The sequence below is a fragment of the Eulemur rufifrons genome, chromosome 30 (genome assembly GCF_041146395.1).
Source record: "Eulemur rufifrons isolate Redbay chromosome 30, OSU_ERuf_1, whole genome shotgun sequence".
NCBI classification, from domain to species: Eukaryota; Metazoa; Chordata; class Mammalia; order Primates; family Lemuridae; genus Eulemur; species Eulemur rufifrons.
In genome coordinates, this window is record NC_091012.1 from 102,803,986 (window position 1) to 102,825,245 (window position 21,260).

The window sequence follows — 21,260 nt, forward strand, 5'->3', positions numbered from 1 at the left end:
TTCAGACAGTCCTTTTACCAAGCTTCACCCATGAAAGAACCCACAGGATACCCTGGGGGAAGAATTATGGCCTTAAATCTAGTGGTTTTAAGGGACTTAAGATTCCAGGAAGTATATATAAGAGGAGGATGTTCGAAGTTGTGTAAAATTTTCGCTAAGGAGTTGGACCCCAGTATTAGCAATACAAAAACTACTCACCAAAGGGGAAAGTTGCTGGAATATGCTAATATTCATAGCCATGCTTATAAAATAGAAATGTAACCATCAATTTCTATCTGGGCTGGGCCAAGGAGGTGGGGTGCCTCAGGAGACAAAACCACTGGAGTCAGAAGAACAGAGGGCTGCCTAGGGAGAGTGGCGAAAGGTAGAGGAAAGTTTCTGCCACTCTTGAGACTCAGGGAGAAAGATTGGCGGCCTCAGAAAGGGAAGGAAATTGGGAGCTGAATGATGTCTGAGGCCACTTCTTTTCTGCTTGCTCTCTTCCCCTTTAGCCCTTCACTTTGAAGCCTGGGGAATAGAGCACTACTCGTTCTTTCTGCTAACTCCTTCATTTCTCCTTTGCACAGATAGATGACCAGAAAATGGTCTAGGTGCGCAGGCTTAGATTGGAAATCTACCAGTCAGGTTGACTATGAAATCTATGGAAAATATGTATTTTACAGACAGGGAGAATGAAGACTCAGGACTTCTTGGGATGGGCAGTTCCACACCCCTACTCCTTCTAGCAATGGCTAAACTGTGTCAGCCAGGGACTTACCCTTTCATGTAATCCAAAGGCATCAATCAGAGATAAGACCCAGCTCACGCTGCCATCTCCACCACAAACCAGAACACGAAAGCGAGCAAAGTTCTTGAACATGGACAGCCTGAAAGGAAGAAGGGGAAAGGGAGTCATTTCATGAACAGCTGAGTTTTATAACTCTTTCCTACAACATGTCAGGACATAAGGACTGCTGCTTTGGCACCCTGCTAACAGGCTACCTGCCTTATATTAACCCCTATCTCTCTGTGTACCTAAGACCACAGACAACTTCTCACAGGCACTCCCAGAGATCAGGCCTTGCCTCAACTTATACTATTCTGTGCCCAGCTTTGCTCTGGAAGCCAGTAGTAACCTAGCCAAAGCCACTTTCTGAGGCCCAGGAAGAATGCCTTGCACAGTGGCCAGTGGGCTCACAGGAATCAGGACTGAGCAGCCAGATGGTCCCCAAATAAAACAGGTCTGTAATAGACATGTATCTATTTGGCCTCAGGAAAAAGAGTGAGTGGCAGGAAAGGTAGACAGCAATATCCATTTGCCTCTTCCTGTGAAGTCAGGGGATGTAGTTTTGCCTCTTCCAGCTAGAAAAATGTGAAGCAAATCTGAGAGCAGGACATGGGCTTGAAGGGATTTCTGGGAGAGGGATAAAAGTTCTCCAATCAGCCAACAACAAATGCTCTGGAGTCATATGTTTGTGTCCTGGTGTGAGAAAATAGATCTTTCCTGCCCAAGTACAAGAACTGATTCCAGGAAGCCTATCCTAGTCTAGAAGGTACAGAGTGAGGAGTTGCTTACATACCCAGCTATATCTCTTACCCCGTGCTTACCCGGCTTCAGGTCCACCCTTCGCTAGGTCGAACACTTGAGACGGATTAAGGTATTGTTTGAATTTTCGGAGGAAGATGATGCCTTGATGATCACCACTTTTGGAGTTGATGAAGATGAGCAGGGGGCATGAACAGGCTGATGACCAATCAAGATTCCAGAAGTCTTCAGATACTACTAATTGGCCTGATACACACACACACACACACACACACACACACACCCCAAAAAGAAAAAGAAGAAAAAAAGAACAGGGTCATTCAGATGGAAATGAGACATGACTTAACATCACATTTTGCAAGGACTTTTTGAGTACAAGTCCCAGTCTCCTGAGACTGAGAAGCAGAAAGAAAGTCAAGACAACATCCAGAGGGACTTAAAAATTATTTTTCCAGCTGTTGTCAGGCAAATGAGATTTACTGAGCAACTACTACATGCCAAGCATCGTACTAGATACTGCTGTGGGTACAGTCTCTGTGCTCAAGCTCGGGAGACAGATTCATCATACACGGAGTATGTTGGAACACAAGGAATAAGGAAATTGGAGCCACAATCAAGTATTAGTAAAACTCTTTGGGGAAACTGAGGAAGGAGAGGATTGAGAGCCCAGGAGGAGGACTAGCACACCAACTAGTCCTTTCTCTGCCTGGGATAGCTCAGTGCTCACAGTGAGAAGATACCAGATCACAAGAGAGGGGGAGGAAAGGCTGTCATTTAGCCAGGAGCTAATGACAGAACATATCAAGGCGGGATGAAATAAAAAGCTTTAATCACTTCTCTATGGCTCTGGCAGAGCAATCTGTGTTATCACACCAACTTCCAGGGGAAACGAGACTATAGGGAAATTGTCTGAACAAGAGAGAGGCTTTAATAATCCCCAACACTGAAGTTACCCATAGAGAAGTGGAGTTATAACAGTCTAAATAGTGAGAGCCTGCCAGCTTGTGCTGAGTCTTAGAGCCTGTTGGCAGGGAGACGGGCAGTGTTCTATGGTCCCATAGGAGACGCTAGACAAATAGTTAGCCCCCCAACTTCAGAGCTCGTGGCTTGCCATGGATGCCCCAGCAAAAATAAATACACAGGGCAAAAAGCATGTGGCTCACTTTTCAATGGTCGTGGTGGGGAGGTAGATTGAGAAGTCTCATTTGTTTTAACCTGGGTGAAAGGGAGCCTGAAGGAAATCTGCTTGAACAGATTTCATGGCTGATCTTCCTGGAAAAATCTAAGGCAGGCTTCCTCTATGGGCCAATTCCCACTCACTGGCTAGTAGAGCTTGAAGGCATCCCAAGCCAGCTAGCCAGCCATGCACCAAATTTTCAGGACTTGCCAGGACTCACAGCTACACAGGGAGTCTGCTGTGTCGCCTCAGTAGCATAACTTGGAAGTAGTTACTTTCCCTGAACACATTATCCAACAGTAGTACGTTTTTGAAAGTTTTTTTCTTTTTTTTACAAAAGTAATATGTTGACACAATGGTAGTTAAGACACATTAATCCATTCATTCAACAAATATGTATTGAGGGCGTTCTCTGGGCCTGTCCTTGCTTTATGTTCTGAGAACACAATGGTGGACAAGATAGAAACAATGTCTTCCCTTGTGGAACTTATATATTAATGGAGGAGATAAGTCATAACAAATAATTATAAAAAATAATGTGTTGTGGATAAAAATAAGGCAAAGAAAGGTGGCAGAGATCGGAGGGAATGTTATTTTAAACAGGGTGGTCAGAAATGGCTTCTCTGGGGACGTGACATTTGAGATGAGAATTGAGTGGAGTGAGGGAGTGAGCAATGCAAGTATCTGGTGGAAAAGTTTTGGGGGGCAGGAGGAAGAATAAGTGCTAGGACCCTGAGAAGGCAGACTGTCTCCAGTGCCTAAGGACCAGTGAAGAGCACAGCATAGCTGCTATGGAGTGAGTGAGGAGGCGAGTGGCAGAAGAGGTCAGAGAGGTGACAGGGGCCAGATCAAATGACAAGATATTAGAGGAAGCAGTGCAAAAATGAGGGTGAGGCTTTTCAGTATAGAATTGAAACATTAGGGGACAGGTCGTAAGATTTATAAAGAAAGGAGTCAAAGGGTGTTATCTTTTTATGTGTTTGCTCCCCTACCAACCAACAGTGCAGGACCCAAATCATGGCCTAGCCTTAGGCTTACCTCTCCTTTGTTTTAGAAACTGGCTCTGCTCTGTGCTTCCCTTTCTCACTCAGCAACCTCCTATCAACACCCTCTAGGTGAGCATGTGACTTTGGATATATACCCTAATTAAAGGACTGGTGGAAACAGCTTCCTGCTAACATTTAGTGGATCTGTGAGATGTGTTTGGAAGCAACGATGTCTCCTGCCAGAGGTCCTGGAATAGACCTGTCTATGCCCCCAATGTTTTTTAAGAGTGTCAAAGGCCCTTTGGGGCAGTCCCTCTCTAAAGGGGAGGTAGCAGTGGCAGTGAGACCAACTAGTATGTGCTATTTGGGCCTCAGTTTCCTTATCTGCAAAATGGATCATTCAAAAACCTAACTAGTTTCCCAGGGCTTAGATGAAAATTAACCTTTATCAGCTATGCATTATGCTGTTGAGAAAAGGAAATACAACTTGGCTCCTAAAGATGAAAAGATGGTCTAACTTACTTATAATAAGAAAGATACAAATTAAAACTAGGCCATGGTACCACTTTTTTATTGTCCAGAAGATTGGCAAAATTTTTAAAAAATTAGATAACACACTTGATTGAGGAGGCCATGGGGAAATAGACCCTCTCATACACTAAGGATGGAAGTATGAAGCGACACAAGCTCTGTGGAGGGCAATATGACTGTATCTGTGAAAATTACAAAGGCATATGCATTCTGACCTAGTAATTCCACTTCTGGGAATTTTTCCTATAGATGTAATATGTAAAATGCCATGCATGAGGTTGTTCATAGCAGTATTATTTGTAATAGCAAAAGGCTGAAAACTACCAAAACATCCATCAATAGAGGACTGGTTAAGTAATGGTATAGCCATATAATGGGATATCTTGTAGCTTTACAAAGGAGTTAATAATTTTTTGTTGATATGGAAAGATCTCTAAAATACACTGTGATGGGAAAAAGAGCAAGGTACAGAATAATGTGCATAGTATTAAAAAGGGGGGGACAAGAATACCTATTTACATGTACCAGTTTATACATGAAAAGCCACTGAAAGGTATTCAAGAAACTAATGGCAGTAGTCATCTGTTTGTAAGTGGGAATGAGGGGGGCTGTAGGAGATTGAGAAGATCAGAGAAAAGATAGCAAGATTTTTTATTAAATATTATGTGTGTGTGTTTTTCTTTTTTAAAAAAAATTGAACCATGTGAATATATTAACTAGTCAAGAATTAAATTAAGAAATAGGACAAAAAGAATTATGCTAATACTATCTGGAAGTTAAATAGCCATGAGGGCATAGCTGGAATCATTTTTAGATCTATTTTGCAGCTTGGTGCACAGGCTGCCTTTTGTAGTATACTTCTATAAGAGACTGCAGCTGTGTGCTGCAGCTGGTTGCCCTACAAGTTTATTCACTAAACAGAGCAAACATCTTAACTTCTCTGGGTGTTCGTTTCTCTATATGTACAATAGTAGCATGTGCAATGATTGATAAAATAATCCAGGGTGGAGATGGGAAGCTGCTAAAGAGAAAATTATATAATTAAGGCAACATGAACTTCAGTGTCAAATCTTATTTGGTCACTGATGCAAAGACAATGGAAGCAGCCCTGGCAGGAAGCCAGTCCCAGGAGAATACAGGGGCAGCCCCATCTAGCATTTTACCCCAGAGGTGGAGAATATCTGAATTTGAGCAAGGCCAAGTTTTTCAAGAGAATCTTGTGAACAAGGTGACAAAAATAGGTGCCATTGTGGGCTGGACTGTAATAATGTTAGGCAGATTTATAACCAGGTAAATAACCGTGCTCACAAGATTGCTTTTGAATAGGCTGATGTTAATCATATGGGAGTGTCCTGTATTATTCCACAATTTTCATTGACAATTCACATGGAAACATAGAAGGCTGGCTTGTGACCTTTGAGGTACCCAAAGCTGGAGGAAGAGCTACTGGATGACAGAATCAAGAGTGCAAAATGACCTCAACAGGCTAATGGGTCAAAGTCAACTGATGAGATGTAAAGGTAATGAATGTGAAGCTTGGCCTTTAGGCTCGAGGACATAAATTGCACCAGAACAGGACAAGAGGGACTTCACTTGGCAGCATCCAGTGTGAAAAGGGCTTAGGGGATTTAGTTGACTTTAAGCTCCAGATGAGTCAACAGCTTGAAAGAACCTTTCATAAAAAGCCCATGTTTCTTTGAGCTGTATTAATGCAACCACAGTGCCCCAAACCAAGAAGCCAACAGTTCCATTCAAATTTGTTCTGTTCACATCACAGAAGGATGCTAAATTGGCATAAGGTTGGCTTACTGTTTCCCCTTCCTGTTTAAAATCTTTTTACAAATATCAACTCATTTAACTTTCCTAATGCACCTGAGTACAACTATCATTCCCTATTGTCAGAAAACAAATAACAGATGAGGCACAGAGAGGTTAAGTAACTTGTCCAGGGTCACACAGTAAATGTTGGAGCATGCTTGCAGGACTACTAGCATCAGCAGCATCTGAGGGTTTGTTAGAAATACAAACTTTTGCACCCCACCCAGATACTGAAATCAAAAGTTTTGGGGGTAGGGCCCAGAATTCTGTGTTTTAACAAAGCTTCCAGATGATTCCTATGCATGCTCATGTTCAACAACCACTGCACTACACTATTTAGCCTCCATATGAATCAGCGATGCTGTCTTAGTCATTTCTTATTCTCTAAATTGCTCAGCATTGAGCCTTACATACAGGCAGTATTCAGAAAATGTATTAATGAATTCATGTAACAAATCTTGACTGTGCAAATACCATGTACCCAGATCTGAGTTAAGTGCTAGGGAGTTCACAGTCTGGGGTGGGAGAGAGACATGTGCTGAACTATATAATGTCGTGTGTCAGGTGCTCTGAGATACGTGTTCTTGGTTTACATCAAAAGAAATAATTAATTTGGGGAAGTGGGAAGAGGCCATTATAGAAGCCATCAAACAAAGAATATAATGTCTGATTTTGAGCTGGACTTTAAAGGATGAGAGAAGGAATTTACCAAGAAGACTGGGTAGGGAAAGGGGGTAATTTGAAGGCATTCTCAGAAATTAGAGTCTGTTGTCTGAAAAAACGAATGTGTGAATAGATGAGTGTTACTCAGCATTGGCACGGGCTTCCTTGGAAAGTCATCAACTGATGCCCTCACCCTGGATGCTGGAGAGGGGATTCCCCAGCCTGGCCAGGGAGTGTCAAACCAGATCATCTTTAAGGAACTCACCATCTCTAAGATTCTGTAACTGGAAGAAGCCAGGAAGAGTTAAGAAGATAGGGAGGTCTTGGAAGATATTCCTAAGAAGTCTTAGGCCAAGTAATGCATGATAGAAAGAAGGGCTGTCAGAGAATGAGATTCAGTTGGATCAAGAATGCAGATGACTAGGAGGAAAGGCTAAAAACTAACTTATGGAGCATTAAATGAGACACTACACAAAAAGAAAAGCTTAGCCTAGGTGCTCCTAAGCAATAATATTATATCATTGGTGGAAAGCAAAAGAAAGTAGCAATGCCATTAGTTGACAAACTATAACAAGATATAGATATAGGAGAAAACAAACAAATTTTTAAAACTCACTAACTTCCCTAAGAACAGAAGTGGCATACTCCTTAACATCTGTTTGAGGTGATTTGTGGGATGCTGAGGTGGGCCCTCCGCTCAAAGACATCTTCCTCAGGTCCCTATGGGGGTGAGCAATATGTCTCAGATTCAAAAGTAGGTTTATTTCACTACGGCCTGAGTTTGCTCAACTGACTAGTTTGCCACTTTTCCTTTTGTATTAACCACATCTTCCTCCTTCATTCCATCCAATCAAGCATCTCCTATTTACCAAGTCATCAGTCTCATCACCTCTCTAGTCAACTATCTGTGGGGTGGGGGGTAACTATGTGGATAAATATTTGAGTAGATCTGAGAATAATATATGCATGCATCCCTGAGTAAGTCCAGTTTTATGTCTGTACATGTCATTATGGGGACATATGAGTATACTTGCCTGCAGAAACCTGTGTGAATGGCTCATTCCATGTACTAAGGTCTATCTTTATCTGTGTTAGGGCTGGAGAAATAACTGGAAGAGACTAACTGGCTCTGTGTGTGTATGTGTGTGTGTGCATACATACATGAACACACAGGTACACACGTACTATGCCTAGTTCTGAAACTGTGTTGTAATGGCTACAGGAATCTTTGTCCCCTTCTGTTCCCTGACTAAAGAAACAATTTACTCTTATTTCTTTTCCTTTCTTTGCTTCTAGCTAGTGCTGGCTCTTCCCTGGCAATGAAGTGAGCAAAAAACATCAATATGTGGACAATTTTTAAGCCAATGAAATGGTGGTTCACTAATCACTCTTGGACCAAAGGACATCCCATGTGTCAGTGATGGATAAATTAGCATATTAGAGAAATACAGATAAAAGCTTTCTGGGAAGGATTTGAGCTTTCCTCCAATAAGTGAAATTGACCATATATAGAGTGAAACTGGCCATCCACAAACTGAAATTCATGATGTCTTCCCTGGCTTAGTGAAATAGTAGTATGTCAGTGGCAAGTATATTAGAATTCTATATTTCTTAGTGTTAGTAAAATAGGTCAGGTCTTTTTAGCTGTGATATATGATTTTGATCTTGACAGCTTCCAATCTTTAATATTGAGTGACGGGAATAGCAAATGAACCATTCAATAGCAGAAAGAAGAGTCTCTCAGAAGCAAAGAAAAAGTAGGGAAGGAGAGATGAACTCAAAAATGCATCATTAGCAAGTGCCAAAGAATGAGTCATCTCTGTGAGGGTCTACAGTTTTCATTAGGCTAGATGACTAGGTGTTTAGTCACCCAAGAAGATTTAGTTTTATGGTCCTTTGGGATATGTTTCTAGATACCTAGGCCCTTTACATATTATCATTTATCCTCACAATAGACAGATTCATTCCCATTTACAGATGCGGAAGCAAAGCTCAGAGAATATAAATGACTTACCCAAGGTCACCTAGCTAGTAAGTGACTAAAACGCATGGTTGCCTGGCCCTTTTTTTCCCTTACACCATGCTGCTTCCTTGTCTTATCTATTCTTAAAAAACAAAAAACACAAAACTAAAAACAACCTTCTCCTTGGCTCCTGCTTTCTCTGTTCTAACATTGCTAGACCTCTTGATAGAAGACTCTAAAAGTTTACTCTTGCTACACTGATTTCATTACTACCTCATTTCTGCTTAACCTCCTAACATTTTCTGCTTTCCAAGTGTCTCTACCATTCCTTTGGCACTTAGCATATGCTACATTAAAATATTAATTGTTGTAGTATATCAATATCCTAGATCCACAGTAATCATTAGTTCTGGCAATGCCCATGTTTTAGATCTCTCTGTAACCTTTAGACATCTTGTGATTAGAGTTCTCAATAAATCACTAGTGTCCAGGAATTGACAAAGCATCAGCGAAGAGTGTTGGGGCAATGATCATGTTAGTTTCAGGTCTGGGAACAAACTTGATGTTAGTTTCCAGTTTAAAAGTAATATAACCTGGGCTTTAATGCAGTTATTACTTGACCACCTAGACACAAACAAACTTATTTTGTGGATTATCTTTTGTTTGGAAATCAGGAAAAAGCTGAAATCAATTCTGATCAATCATAAACAATGTGACAGAGGCTACAGAGAACATGCCCACATACATATACACCAGAAAGACCAACATTCACCATCCCAAAGGTCTAAAGAGAAAACCATGAGCTATCTATACACATTATACATTCTTACTATGCCAAAATGTTTGGTTGAAGAAAATAATTTAATTGCAGTCCTTCTTCTCAGCCATTGCACCTCCCCCTCACACCCCGCAATGTGTCTCTGAGGTTTAGGTTTAGCTACTCACCATCGCCTTTGGGGTCGCTTAGAGCAGTGGGAGGAATGACAGATGAGCGATGACTTCCGAAGCAACATTCCTTGGAAAACCGTCTCCTACAATCATCATGCACCTGAAACGACAAGAGCAGAGCAGAGAAAAAAAAGGAGGGGGAAGAGAAAAGGATAACATTGATCAGTCTTGAGTTCCAGTCCCAAGATTTAGATCCTTAGTATTTAAATCCCCCATTTTGCGATTTGGTGCCATATACATACCCCTAATTCACCTGAACACTCTCACTCCACCCTGAGCCTGCACTGTCCCTGAGTGTAGCTTTAGAACTCTGGTCTTTTCAAAGGTGACTTTCAAAAGATACCTATCTATAGGCACTGAGAAGTCACCAGTCCAGAGGCACAATCTTAGTGGCCTACAAAGTGTGTAATTTACTTGCATTCTGTACAGAATGGGGATCATAAGAGGGTTAATCCTGATCATCTGCAATTACACTTTAATCCTTACAACAACTGTGTGGTAGAGAAGACATTATTGGGTTCATTTTAGAAATGAGGATACCAAAGCTCAGAGAGGTAAAGGGTGTTGCCCAAGGTCAAACAGCCGGGAAGTACACAGCTGAGATTCTGCCACCTTTTCCACAAGTGGCCATTCTTCCCAGATTTCTGACATATTCAAGCACCACTTCCTGGACAATTATACGGTTTCTGGGGACCATGAACCTGGCCTGGTTATTCAAAAGCAATTGAAAGCAAGCAAGAGGACAAACAGAGCCTTCTAAGGAGAAGCTTATACTTTAGTTTCTTCTTGTCTAGAAAATTCAGTTTAAGAGAAGCATCCAGAAGCCTAGAAAGTCTAGATCAGGGTCTCTTAACTTCGACATTATTCATATTTTGGGCCAGATAGTTCTTTGTTGTGGGAGGCTGTCCTATGCAATGTAGGAAGTTTAGCAGAATCCCAGGCCTATACTCACTAGATGCCAGTAGCACTGTCTCCCTCCCCTGAGATGTAACAATAAAAAATGTCTCCAGGCATTGCCAAATGTCTTCTGGGGGCGGGGGGAGGGGAGGCAAAATTACCCCCAGTTGAGGACTAGTTTAGAGGCACAGTAGTGTTGTAGCTAAGAGCATGGTCTTTGCAGAATTATGTATGAATCAAGACTCTTTTTCTGACTGGCTGCATGATCTTGGGCAAATCACCTTACTTTTCTAAACCTCTCTTTCCTTATCTGTAAAATGGGGATAATGAGGCCTGAATTAGGATTGTTGTAAGGATTAAATGAGATCATGTGCATAAAGCACTCAAAATATAGTAGCAAGAATAATGTGTTAATATTATTAACCGCTATTAATTAACAAAGATTACAAATTTCTAGGAGATAGTGAATGAGGAAGGGAGAAGTTTCTTAAAGGTAGACTCAGAAGTTATTTTGAAATTGCCCATACTACCATTAAAGAGTTCCACTTTTCCCATTTGCTAGTAGGCCTTGCCAATTAAGAATCATCAAAGATAGGAGTCTTAAATCTTTCTCCCAAAGCCTCCATAGCCAGATCTGGAAAGGCAGGACACTGAGCTCTATACTGTGGAATCTATATAATCTATTTTGGGATAAGGGTTTCTGAGATTTCTATCTACATATATGCATAGTTAAGCTCCAATCCACCCCTTTCCCAGAAGTCAAGTTCTTTACGTATCAAGGAGATGGGAAGAGTCTTACCGTGGAATTACACCACAGACAGCGGAAGTCTTGAAGTCTCTGATAACTGCCACAGCTCTCATGACATACTGCACACTGAGAGCTGACAGGCATGTTTCCTTCTACCCATTGATGGGGCATGGTCTGCTGGAGGGTAAAAAGAGACAAGAGGTAGAAGTTAGAGATATAAGGAGAGGAAGGGCCAGCTAGAATAATCGTACTACCCCATGGAGGACATTAGGTAAAAACCCCAAGTTCTTCATGGTCCTGCCCTCCCTGCTCCAATGCTAGTGACCAATGACAAATGGAAGTTGGGGGTTTTCATTCTTCCAGATTGGTTAGATTGTAAGCCTGGGGAAGAGTCCTACTTTGCATGTCTGGAGATAGGAAGAAGTCTTTCTACCCCTGTTTTTCCTGGTGAAGGGGAGATGGGAGAAGGTGACTCTGGGAGGGTAGGGCTGGTACTTACTACTTCATCTGCAGGCAGAAGGAGGTCATCAGTGATAGACAACGTATTCCACTTGCAGTCTTTGCTTGCTCTCAAAGCACATAATCTGTGAGATTTCACTTTGCACACTGTGAGAAGAAGAAGAAAAAGATGGATATGAATCTGGTAATAATGAATATTCTAATTCCTTTCCCTAAGCTTCTCTGAAAGTTAGAACCCAGATGCATTCTAAATAGTTCTGATCCACCTCCAAAGCCCTATTTTCAGTATGATCCAGTTCCTTTTTACTCCTATCGGCAAAACTTTCTAGTTTCTGACTGGAATGGAAATTGATGTTAAGAATGAGGTGATTTCTGTCTTTTCAACTCTTGTGACCATATGGTCCCATCCCTCCATACTCAACCCTCTATTTTAATTCATGACAATTCCCCCTCATGCTAGTTTCCTCCCTTCTCAAAGCTTTCTTCAATCAGCCTTAACCTCATGCCAGAGTCAGTGAACTAGTGTGAGTCAATGATACTAAAGCCAAATGAGTTCCTTCACCCCTATCTTCACTCATGAGCTCCACTTCTAAAGGAATCAGAAATGTACCTTCACAGATGATAGAATCTCTAGATAAGGCAGGAATGCTCTCTCGACAAACATTGCAGTGCTGTGTCCGGTGGCTGTAGCTGGAGTACCAATAGTGCATTCCAACAAGGAAAGGGTTGTTTTCTGCTGCAGGTATCTAAAATAAATCAGAGAAGAGAGAATGGAGGGTTAATCACAGAGACAGATTAGGGAAGGCCAGAAAATCTGCTGCTAAGGCTAAAATGCCCTGCTATATAGGTGTCAGAGTGTGTGAAGGGGAAGACTGAAAGTTGGAGCCAATACCTGGGATTTTTGTTTTTGCTTTTTTTTTTTTTTTTTGTTAGTGGTTTTAGAAAGGGAAAAGAATAGAGGGGCAGATCCTGGAAAAGGAGCTGAAGACAGAACAACGGTCTTTATACTGCTTGGCCAACCACTCTATTGGTTAATACAAGCAAAATTTGTTCTGTTAGCCTTGGCCTTGGTTCTCTTTAAGTAATAAGCAAAAGGAAGTGGTGAGTTGGACACCAGTGATATCCAAATGCTGTGGCCAGGGAAGGAATGGGGGAGGCAGGGCTCTGACTCTGGGATAAGGAATCTTGTCAGGCTTTAACTACTTCCTGGAGATGTGCACTTCCCTTCCTGGCTGCCAGGTGAGCAGAGCATTGCTTTATCTGGACAATAGTTTTATCTCATGGGCTTCTTGCTCAAGTATTCTTTTCTGAATACCACACTCTGACTGCCTATAGCAGTTTTCTGGTTAATCAATTTATTCGATAATTCATTAAACAAGCATTTACTGAGTAACTATTAGGTGCTTGGCATTTTTCTAGGCATTTGAGATATAGTGATGAACAAGACAAAGTCTTTGACCTTATGGAGTGGCATTCTGCTTGGTGTTCTCTTTCATGGTATTGAACTTGACCTTTTTTGTTAACGTGCCTGTGAATGCTGCATTTGTATATCACAGCCTGACTTTCATCACTGTAGGGAAAGCACAGGGTATACCAGCAACAGTTTGTAGACTGAAAGGAGAAACCCAAGTTTGTTCTAGGTGTGCCTTCCACAGGTCCCTTCCACAGGTCCCTTCCACATTTTCTCTAATTCCTGTGAATGTCTGATTTTCTCCTTTTCTTCCTTCCTCTGGAGTTTAGACATAGGTATACACACAGCTTTTTATTCTTGACATTATAATGGGTTGGCTGTGTAAAGGCATGACAAGACTTTAAAAAGCACTATATTTTCTCCATGACATCAGCTGACAGTGGTCCATTAGAGAGAGAGCTATTGAGGGCTCTAGCACATTAAGTGTTCAACCTTGATCAACTTACAGGAATTAGCCATCTAAGACACACCCTGCACACAGCACTCTCTGATCCCTCCTTCTCTTTTCTGACATGCTGGCTATGTGCCAAGCTACTGGTGAATTGATCTGGAGGCGTCTGGAAGGAAAAGCTACTTTGATGAGCTAAAAGCTCACGTGTTCTGGGATTGCTTTGTAATTGCAATGTTTATTGTACATTGAGATGCTGGAAAGCTCTAGGAATATCAGAATAGAAGGTAGAGAGTTCTGAGGAAGTGACATAGCCCTGGCTTTGGCACTCTGAGCTCTCAGCACCTTTCTACTCTCCAAGCCACTAGATTGTAATTCTATGAGCTTCTTCCTTTCCTCTTCTAAGTGTCCTTCCCTCCTCCAATAATTACTAAGAGCCTACTATGTGCCATATACCATGTTAGACACTGAAGCTACAGAGATAAATAAGCCATAATTGTTTCCTTCAAGGAGCTCACAGTCTACTGGAGGAGACAAATTCTGAAACAGATCATTCCAGTGACAAGTGAGCTCTTCTAGCATGTGCAGGGTTCTATAGGACTAAATGGAAGAAATGCAGAATTCTGCCCGGTAAAATATTGAATTTCATGGCCCAATTGCCTATAGAATATAAAAGAATATATAAAATGGACATTGCTTAGGTTCAGCAGTTGAGGAGATGGAATTTATATTTCTTGTGTGCATCCTATTCTATAAGAGAACCTTGATGCATCCAACCCTGGATGAGTATGTTTGGTGGATTGAATTGTGACCCCCCACGTAATATGTTCAAATCATAACCCCTGGTACATATGAATGTGATATTATTTGGAAATAGGGTCTTTACAGATGTAATCAAGTTAAGATGAGGTCATACTGGATTAGAGTTGGTCCTAATCCAATGACAGGTGTCCTTATAAGAAGAGGGAAATTTGTACACACACACAAAGAGGAGAACACCTTGTGAAGAAACAGAAAACATGGACATAGGGGAGAATACCATGTAACAATGAGGGCAGAGATTGGATTGATACATCTGCAAGCCAAGGAATGCCAAGATTTGCCTGAAATCACCAGAAGCTAGGAAGAGACAAAGAGGGATCCTCCCCTAGAGCCTTCATAGAGAGAGCATGGCCCTGAAGACACCTTTATTTGGGATTTGTAGACTCCAGAATTGTGAGAAAATACAATACTATTGTTTTAATCCACCCAGCTTGTGGTTATTTGTTATGCCAATCCTAGGAAATTAATACAGATTTTGGTACTGGGAAATGATGTGCTTCTGTAACAGATACCTAAAAATATGGTAGTGGCTTTGGAATTGTGTAATGGGTAAAGGCTAGAAGAATTTTGTGGCACAAGATACAAAAAGCCTAGATTGCCTTGAACAGAATTCTGCTAAAAATACGAACTTTAAAGGTACTTCTGGTGAAGTCTCAGGGAGCAAAGAGGAACATATTATTGGAAATTGGAGAAAGGTGATAGTTTTTATAAAGTGACAGAGGAGTTGGCTGAATTTTTTCTACTATTGGATGGAAAGTAGAACATGTAAGCAATAAACTTGAATAGTTAGTTGAGGAGATTTCCAAGGAAAGTATAGAAGGTGTGGGTTGGTTTCTCTTTGCTGTTTATAGTAAAATGTGAAAGAAAAGAGATACATTGAGGAAGGAACTAGTGTTAGTCTTCTCAGGCTGCCATAAAAAAATATCATAGACTGATGGCTTAACCAACAGAAATTTATTTTCTCACAGTTAAGAGCTAGGATGTCCAATATCAAGGTGTCAACCAATTCAGTTCCTGGCGAGGGCTCCCTTCCTGGCTTGTAGATGGATACATTTTTGATGTATGCTCACATGGCTTTTATTAGGTATGTGCATCTTTTCCTCTTTTCCTCTTCTTATAAAGCCACTAATCTTATCAGAATAGGTCCCCACCCTACAACCTCATTTAACTTCAATTACTTCTTTAAAGTCCTGTCTTCAAATACAGTCACATTGAGAGTTAGGACTTCAACATATGAATTCGAGTGGAGGGCACACAATTCAGTCCATAGCAGAACTATTAAGCAAAAAGTCACTAGAACTTGAAGATTTGAAAATTCTTAGCCTATCCATATTCAAAAACCCAAGAAAGTGTGCTCTGGAGAGAATACCAAGGGTGTGGCTGACAAACTTTTGCTGGAGAGATTAGGTGTGGGACACATGGATCCAATTAACTATTTCAGTAGAACACTATCAGCTTGGATGGAAGGGTACAGACATAGGACAAAATGAAGGAAGGTTGTCAGACTTGTGAAATTCTACAGACATGAAATGGACTGATAAATCCACTCAGCTGTGAACATGTATTATCCTTCAAGAAAATGGAAGAATGACTTCCAAGGGTGGTCAAAGGCCAGCAAGTCTGCTGAGAGAGGCTCAGAGGCCAGAAGTGCTGCTGTTGCCAGCACAGACCCAAAGATTGCCAGCAGAGTCACTGCCTCCTTGATTCCGGAGGGTGGCGCTGCTTCCTTGGTTTTAGAAGGTGGGGCTACCTCTTTGGTTATTGAGGGGAGCTGCCACTCTAGTGGGCTGAGAGTGTAGGGCCAGAGAACAGAACCTCAAGCCACAGAGAATTATTCTCAGGCCTGGAAAACCTAATGGAATTTGCCCTGCTGGGTTGGCAACTTTCTTTAGACCAGTAATCTTTTTATTCCTTCCATTTTCTCCCTTTCAGAATGGCAATGTCTATCCTATGCCTGTCCCTACATTGTATGTTGGACACAGATAACTTCCTAGGTTCACAGGTCCACAGATGGAGAGGAATTTTGCCCCAGGATGGGCCATACACACAATCTCACTCATACCTAATTTAGATTATTTAGAAAATGATATTTTGAACTTAAGAGTTAATGCTAGAATGGGCTAAGGCTTTGGGGAATGTTGAGATGAGGATGAATGTATTTTGTATGTGAGAAGGACATAAATTTGGGAGGACTAGAATTGGAATTTCTAGTGGAATGTTGTGAGGTTGAATTGTGTCCCCCCCCAAAATAGGTTCAAATTCTAACCTCCAGTATCTGTGAATGTGATCTTATTTGGAATTGAGGTCTTTGAAGATATAATCAATTTAAGATTAGGTCATGCTGGATTAGGATGGGCCTCAATCCAATGACTGGTATTCTTATAAAAAAGGGAAATTTGAACAAAGATACACACAGAGAGGAGAACACCATGTGAAGATATAGAGTGCAAAGGCACAGTGGAGAAGACTATGTGATGATAGAGGCAGAGATTGTGTCTGCAAGCTAAGGAACACCAAGAATTACCAACAACCAACAGAAGCTAGGAGGAGGCAAAGAAGAATCCTCCCTTAAAGACTTCAGAGAGCTTGACTGAAGCTGACACCTTGATTTCAGACTTCTATCCTCCAGGACTGTGAGAGAATAGATTTCTGTTGTTTTAAGTCACAAAGTTTGTGGTGATTTGTTACAGCAGCCCTAGGAAACTAATATGGTATGTCATTACAGGCCTTTTTACTTGTTGACACAGATTAAAAATTCATTTTTATTTTTTTTCTTTTTAAAAAATTTACCCATCCTTGTCATTTCCTGAAAATAAAATCCATTTTGAAGACAGACTCAAAACTGTGGCATGTACACAAACCACTGATCTCTAAATGCTAAGGAAGATAGGTTTGCTTAAAGCTTTCAGTGTGTGGTTGTTGGGTTTTTGTGTTTGATCTTTATCCTCTCTACAATACTTAAGTGAATATATTCAGTAGAGTCCATTGCTCCAATAAGATTCCTCACTTGAATGTGTATCTGAATGTGTATCACCCCCTCATATCATATGTTGAAATCCTAACCTTCAATAGGAGGTAGGGCCTTTAGGAAGTGATTAGGTCATAAGGGTGGAGTTCCTCATGAATAGGATTAGTGCCTTTACAAAAGAGACCCCAGATACCTTTATCACTCCCTTTCCCACCATATGAGAACATGAGAAGATAGCTGTCTATGAACCAGGAAGTGGGTCCTCACCAGACACTGAGTCTGCCAGTGCCTTGATCTTGGACTCCTCAGCCTCTCAAAGTGGGAGAAATAAATATTTGCTGCTTAAGTTACCCAGTCTGTGTTATTTTGTTGTAGCAGCCCAAACTGACTAAGACAGAAATTGGTACTGACAAGTGGGGATACTGCTATAATAAATACATAAAATGTGGAAACAACTTTGGAACTGGGTAATGAGTAGAGGCTGGAAGAGTTGTGAGGTACGTGCTTTAAAAAAGCCTACATTGCCATGAATGGAATTTTAAAGATGATTTTGGTGAGAGCTCCGAAAGCAAAAAGAACTGTGGAGAAAGCTTCCATCTTAGAGAATACCTATGTAATCGTGAACAGAATGTTGGTAGAAATAGTGACAGCAAAGGCCCTCCTGATGAAGTCTCAGATGAAAATGAGGAGCATATTATTGGACAATAGAGAAAAAGTGATCCTTGTTATAAAGTGGCAAAGAACCTGGCTGAATTGTGTTTGTGTTCTAGTATCTTGTGGAAGATATAACTTGTGAGTGATGACATTGGATATTTAGCTGAGGTATTTGGCTCCTCCTGACTGCTTATAGTAAAATGTGAGAGAAGGAGTGATATCAGCAAGATGGCGAAATAGGAGTTGTCCAGCTTCACTCCCCCCAACCGACAGAAATCCAACTTACAACTATCTACAGGCAAGAATACCATCATGAATATCTCAGAACCCAGGAGTGAGGCTGTTGTGATCAAATGTTAAGAGGAATGATTTGTTTTGACCGTGCCACCCCTCCTCTAAGCTAGCACAGTGCCACACAGAGAATTTCCCGGGACTCATGGTTTCTACAGCAGGAAAAGATAGTTTGCAGGGACATTCAGCTTCCTCACTATTCTGGGACCCTTTGCAGGAGGCTCGTTCCTGTCTTGCAGGTACCAGCAGGGCTAGAACACCTGGGATCAGTTAGAAATGAAGAATGGGGGTGGGGCTCACAGTGGCCAGTACACAGATCTTGGTGGCTGTTCTGCATTCCTGCCAATGGAGGTGCCATTCCAGAGAAACTAGACAGTAGCACCATGCTGCAGCATAGTTCATGGGTCTTCCAGGCTTGAATCCCTAGCCAACATTTCTACATAGCCTGGATGCTCTAATTAAGTCTTTCCCAGGCTGAGAGGCAACTGTTAGGTCAGCAATTACCCACGGAGGGAACACCTATGCCCACCCAACCCTAGCAGCAGAGAGGTGATCCAATAATTTCCAATGATCATACTAAGTCATTTTCAGACTAGGAAGCAACTGCAGGTCAGTGATTACCCACAGAGGGAGCATCTGATCCCACCCAACCTCAGCTGCAGAGCAGTGACTACACTAATCCTTAGTGCTCTTCTTGAGCCTACCCTAGGCTGAGAGGAAAGCCCAAGTCCACATATATCTGTGGAGCACAGCTTCTGGCCCTGCCAACCCCATGTGGTCCAGCAGCAACCCCAGAGACTTCACCTAGCCCTGGAGGCCATCACACAGCCTTGTACAACTACAGATTCCAGCAACAGTACCACCCAGCCAAAGAAGACAACCTGCAATCTGCCCTATTAGAGATGGCTGCAGAGCTCAGCCAGTAGTCCCATATGATGACAGAGTACAGCCACTGGTTTCACTGCACCATGGAGAACAGCCAGCAATACCATTCAACCTCAGAGCATAGAAAGTGACATAGTCCAACTAGAGAACCTGATGCCAAGGTCAGCCTGTCAGAGGTTGCTATCAGCTGACCCATCCAGAATCCCAAGCTAGACTAAATAGTACAAGTCTGTCACCACCAAAAAACACTTTCAAAGGCTGGAAGAGGTGGCCATCTTCTCAAATGCATAGGGATCAATGTAAGGACACAGGATTATGAAAAATTGGGGAAATATGACACCACCAAAAGAAACTAATAAAGCTCCAGTAATGGACTCAGAAGAAATGAAGATCTATGAAGTCGCTGACAAAGAATTTAGAATAAGCCTCTGAAGGAAGTTCAGGGAACTAAAAGAAAATATGTATAGAAAATTAAATGAAATTTGGAAACAATTCATGAACAAAATGAGAGGTTTGAAAAAGAAATAAAAACAATAATAACAAAACCAAATAGAATTTCTAGAGATAAAGAATACAATAATTGAACTGAAAAATTCAATAAAAGGCTTCAACAGCAGACCTGATCAAGCAGAAGAAGGAATCAGTGAGCTCAAAGACAGGGCATTTGAAATTATACAATCAGAAGAGCAAAAAGGAAAAAAAAAAAAAAAAGAATAGAAAAGAATGAGGAAGGCCTACAGGCATTATGGTTCTGGTTCAACATTAACTGAACTAATCCTCACATCATTGGAATTCCCGAAGAAGAGAGAGAAAAAGGCCTATAAAGCATATTTAAGAAAATAATTGCTGAAAATTTCCCAAATTTTGGGAAAGACAACACCATCCTGAAAAAGGAAGCTCAGATGTTGCCAGTCAAATTCAATCCAAAGAGGAGATCGCCAAGACACATCATAATCAAATTTTCAAAAATCAAAGACAAAAAAAAAAAAAGAATACTAAAAGCAGCAAGAGATAAGAAAAATATCACATTCAAGAGAACCCCAATACAGCTTTCAGTACATTTCTGAGCAGAAATTCTACAGGCCAGGGGAGAACGGGATGTCATATTTGAAGTGCTGAAGGGGGAAAAAAAAACCTGCAAGCTGAGAATACTTTACCCACAAAGCTGTCCTTCAGAAATGAGGGAGCAATAAACACTTTCCCAGACAAACAAAAGTTAAGTTTGTCACCATTAGGCCTGCTTTACAGAAATTGCTAAAGGGAGTTCTTTAAGCTGAAATGTATGGCTGCTGATTAATAACAAAAAACATATGAAAGTAAGAAACACAATGGTATTAGTAATACATTGTCATACTCATAATTCTATAATACTTTTAAGGGTAGTATATAAAGCAATTTTATCTCTACTAGCAGGGCTAAAAGACAAAACTATGTAAAAATGTAGCTACAAATAATTGTTAAGGGATAGAAAGTATAAAAACAAATGTAAATTTTGACATTAAAATTATAAAAGGTTGGGGGAGTGAAATTGTAGCATTTTTGTATGCAGTTAAAGGCAAGTTGTTTTCAGCTTAAATTAGCCTGTTTTAAGAATGAGATACATAAGCATTTGGTTATCAGTTCTAATATCATTCTTATAGAAAAGTTGAAAACTTTTCCTCCAATATCAGGGACAAGACAAAGATGTCCACTTTCACCACTTCTTTTCAACATACCTCTGAAAGTTCCAACCAGAGAAATTAGGCAGGGGAAAGAAATAAAAGACATTCTAATATGAAAGAAAGAAGTGAAATTGTCTCTATTTGCTGATGACATGATTTTATATATAAAAAATCCTAACGATTCTAACAAAAAAATTGTCAGAACTGATAAACAAATTCAGTAAAGCTATAGGATACAAAATTCAACATACAAAATCAATAGCAATTACAGGTTGAGTATCCCTTTATCCAAAATGCTTGGGACCAGAAGCATTTCAGATTTTTTCAGATTTTGAAATATTTGTATGATACTGATTGAGCATCCCAAATCCAAAAATCTAAAATTCAAAATGCTCCAATGAGCAT

General features: G+C 40.9%; 1 protein-coding gene across 1 annotated transcript in view; it reads right to left on the reverse strand.

Moving 5' to 3' along the window:
* Positions 1-21,260, reverse strand: part of DGKK (diacylglycerol kinase kappa) — a 107,011-nt gene that overhangs the window by 22,796 nt on the left and 62,955 nt on the right. The window contains exons 5-10 of the mRNA XM_069464036.1: positions 12,326-12,461; positions 11,756-11,862; positions 11,308-11,430; positions 9,609-9,711; positions 1,588-1,771; positions 758-866 (exon numbers count right to left, since the gene is read on the reverse strand). Of these exons, the coding sequence (XP_069320137.1) occupies positions 758-866; positions 1,588-1,771; positions 9,609-9,711; positions 11,308-11,430; positions 11,756-11,862; positions 12,326-12,461 (762 nt within the window). The remainder of the gene's footprint in view (positions 1-757; positions 867-1,587; positions 1,772-9,608; positions 9,712-11,307; positions 11,431-11,755; positions 11,863-12,325; positions 12,462-21,260) is intronic.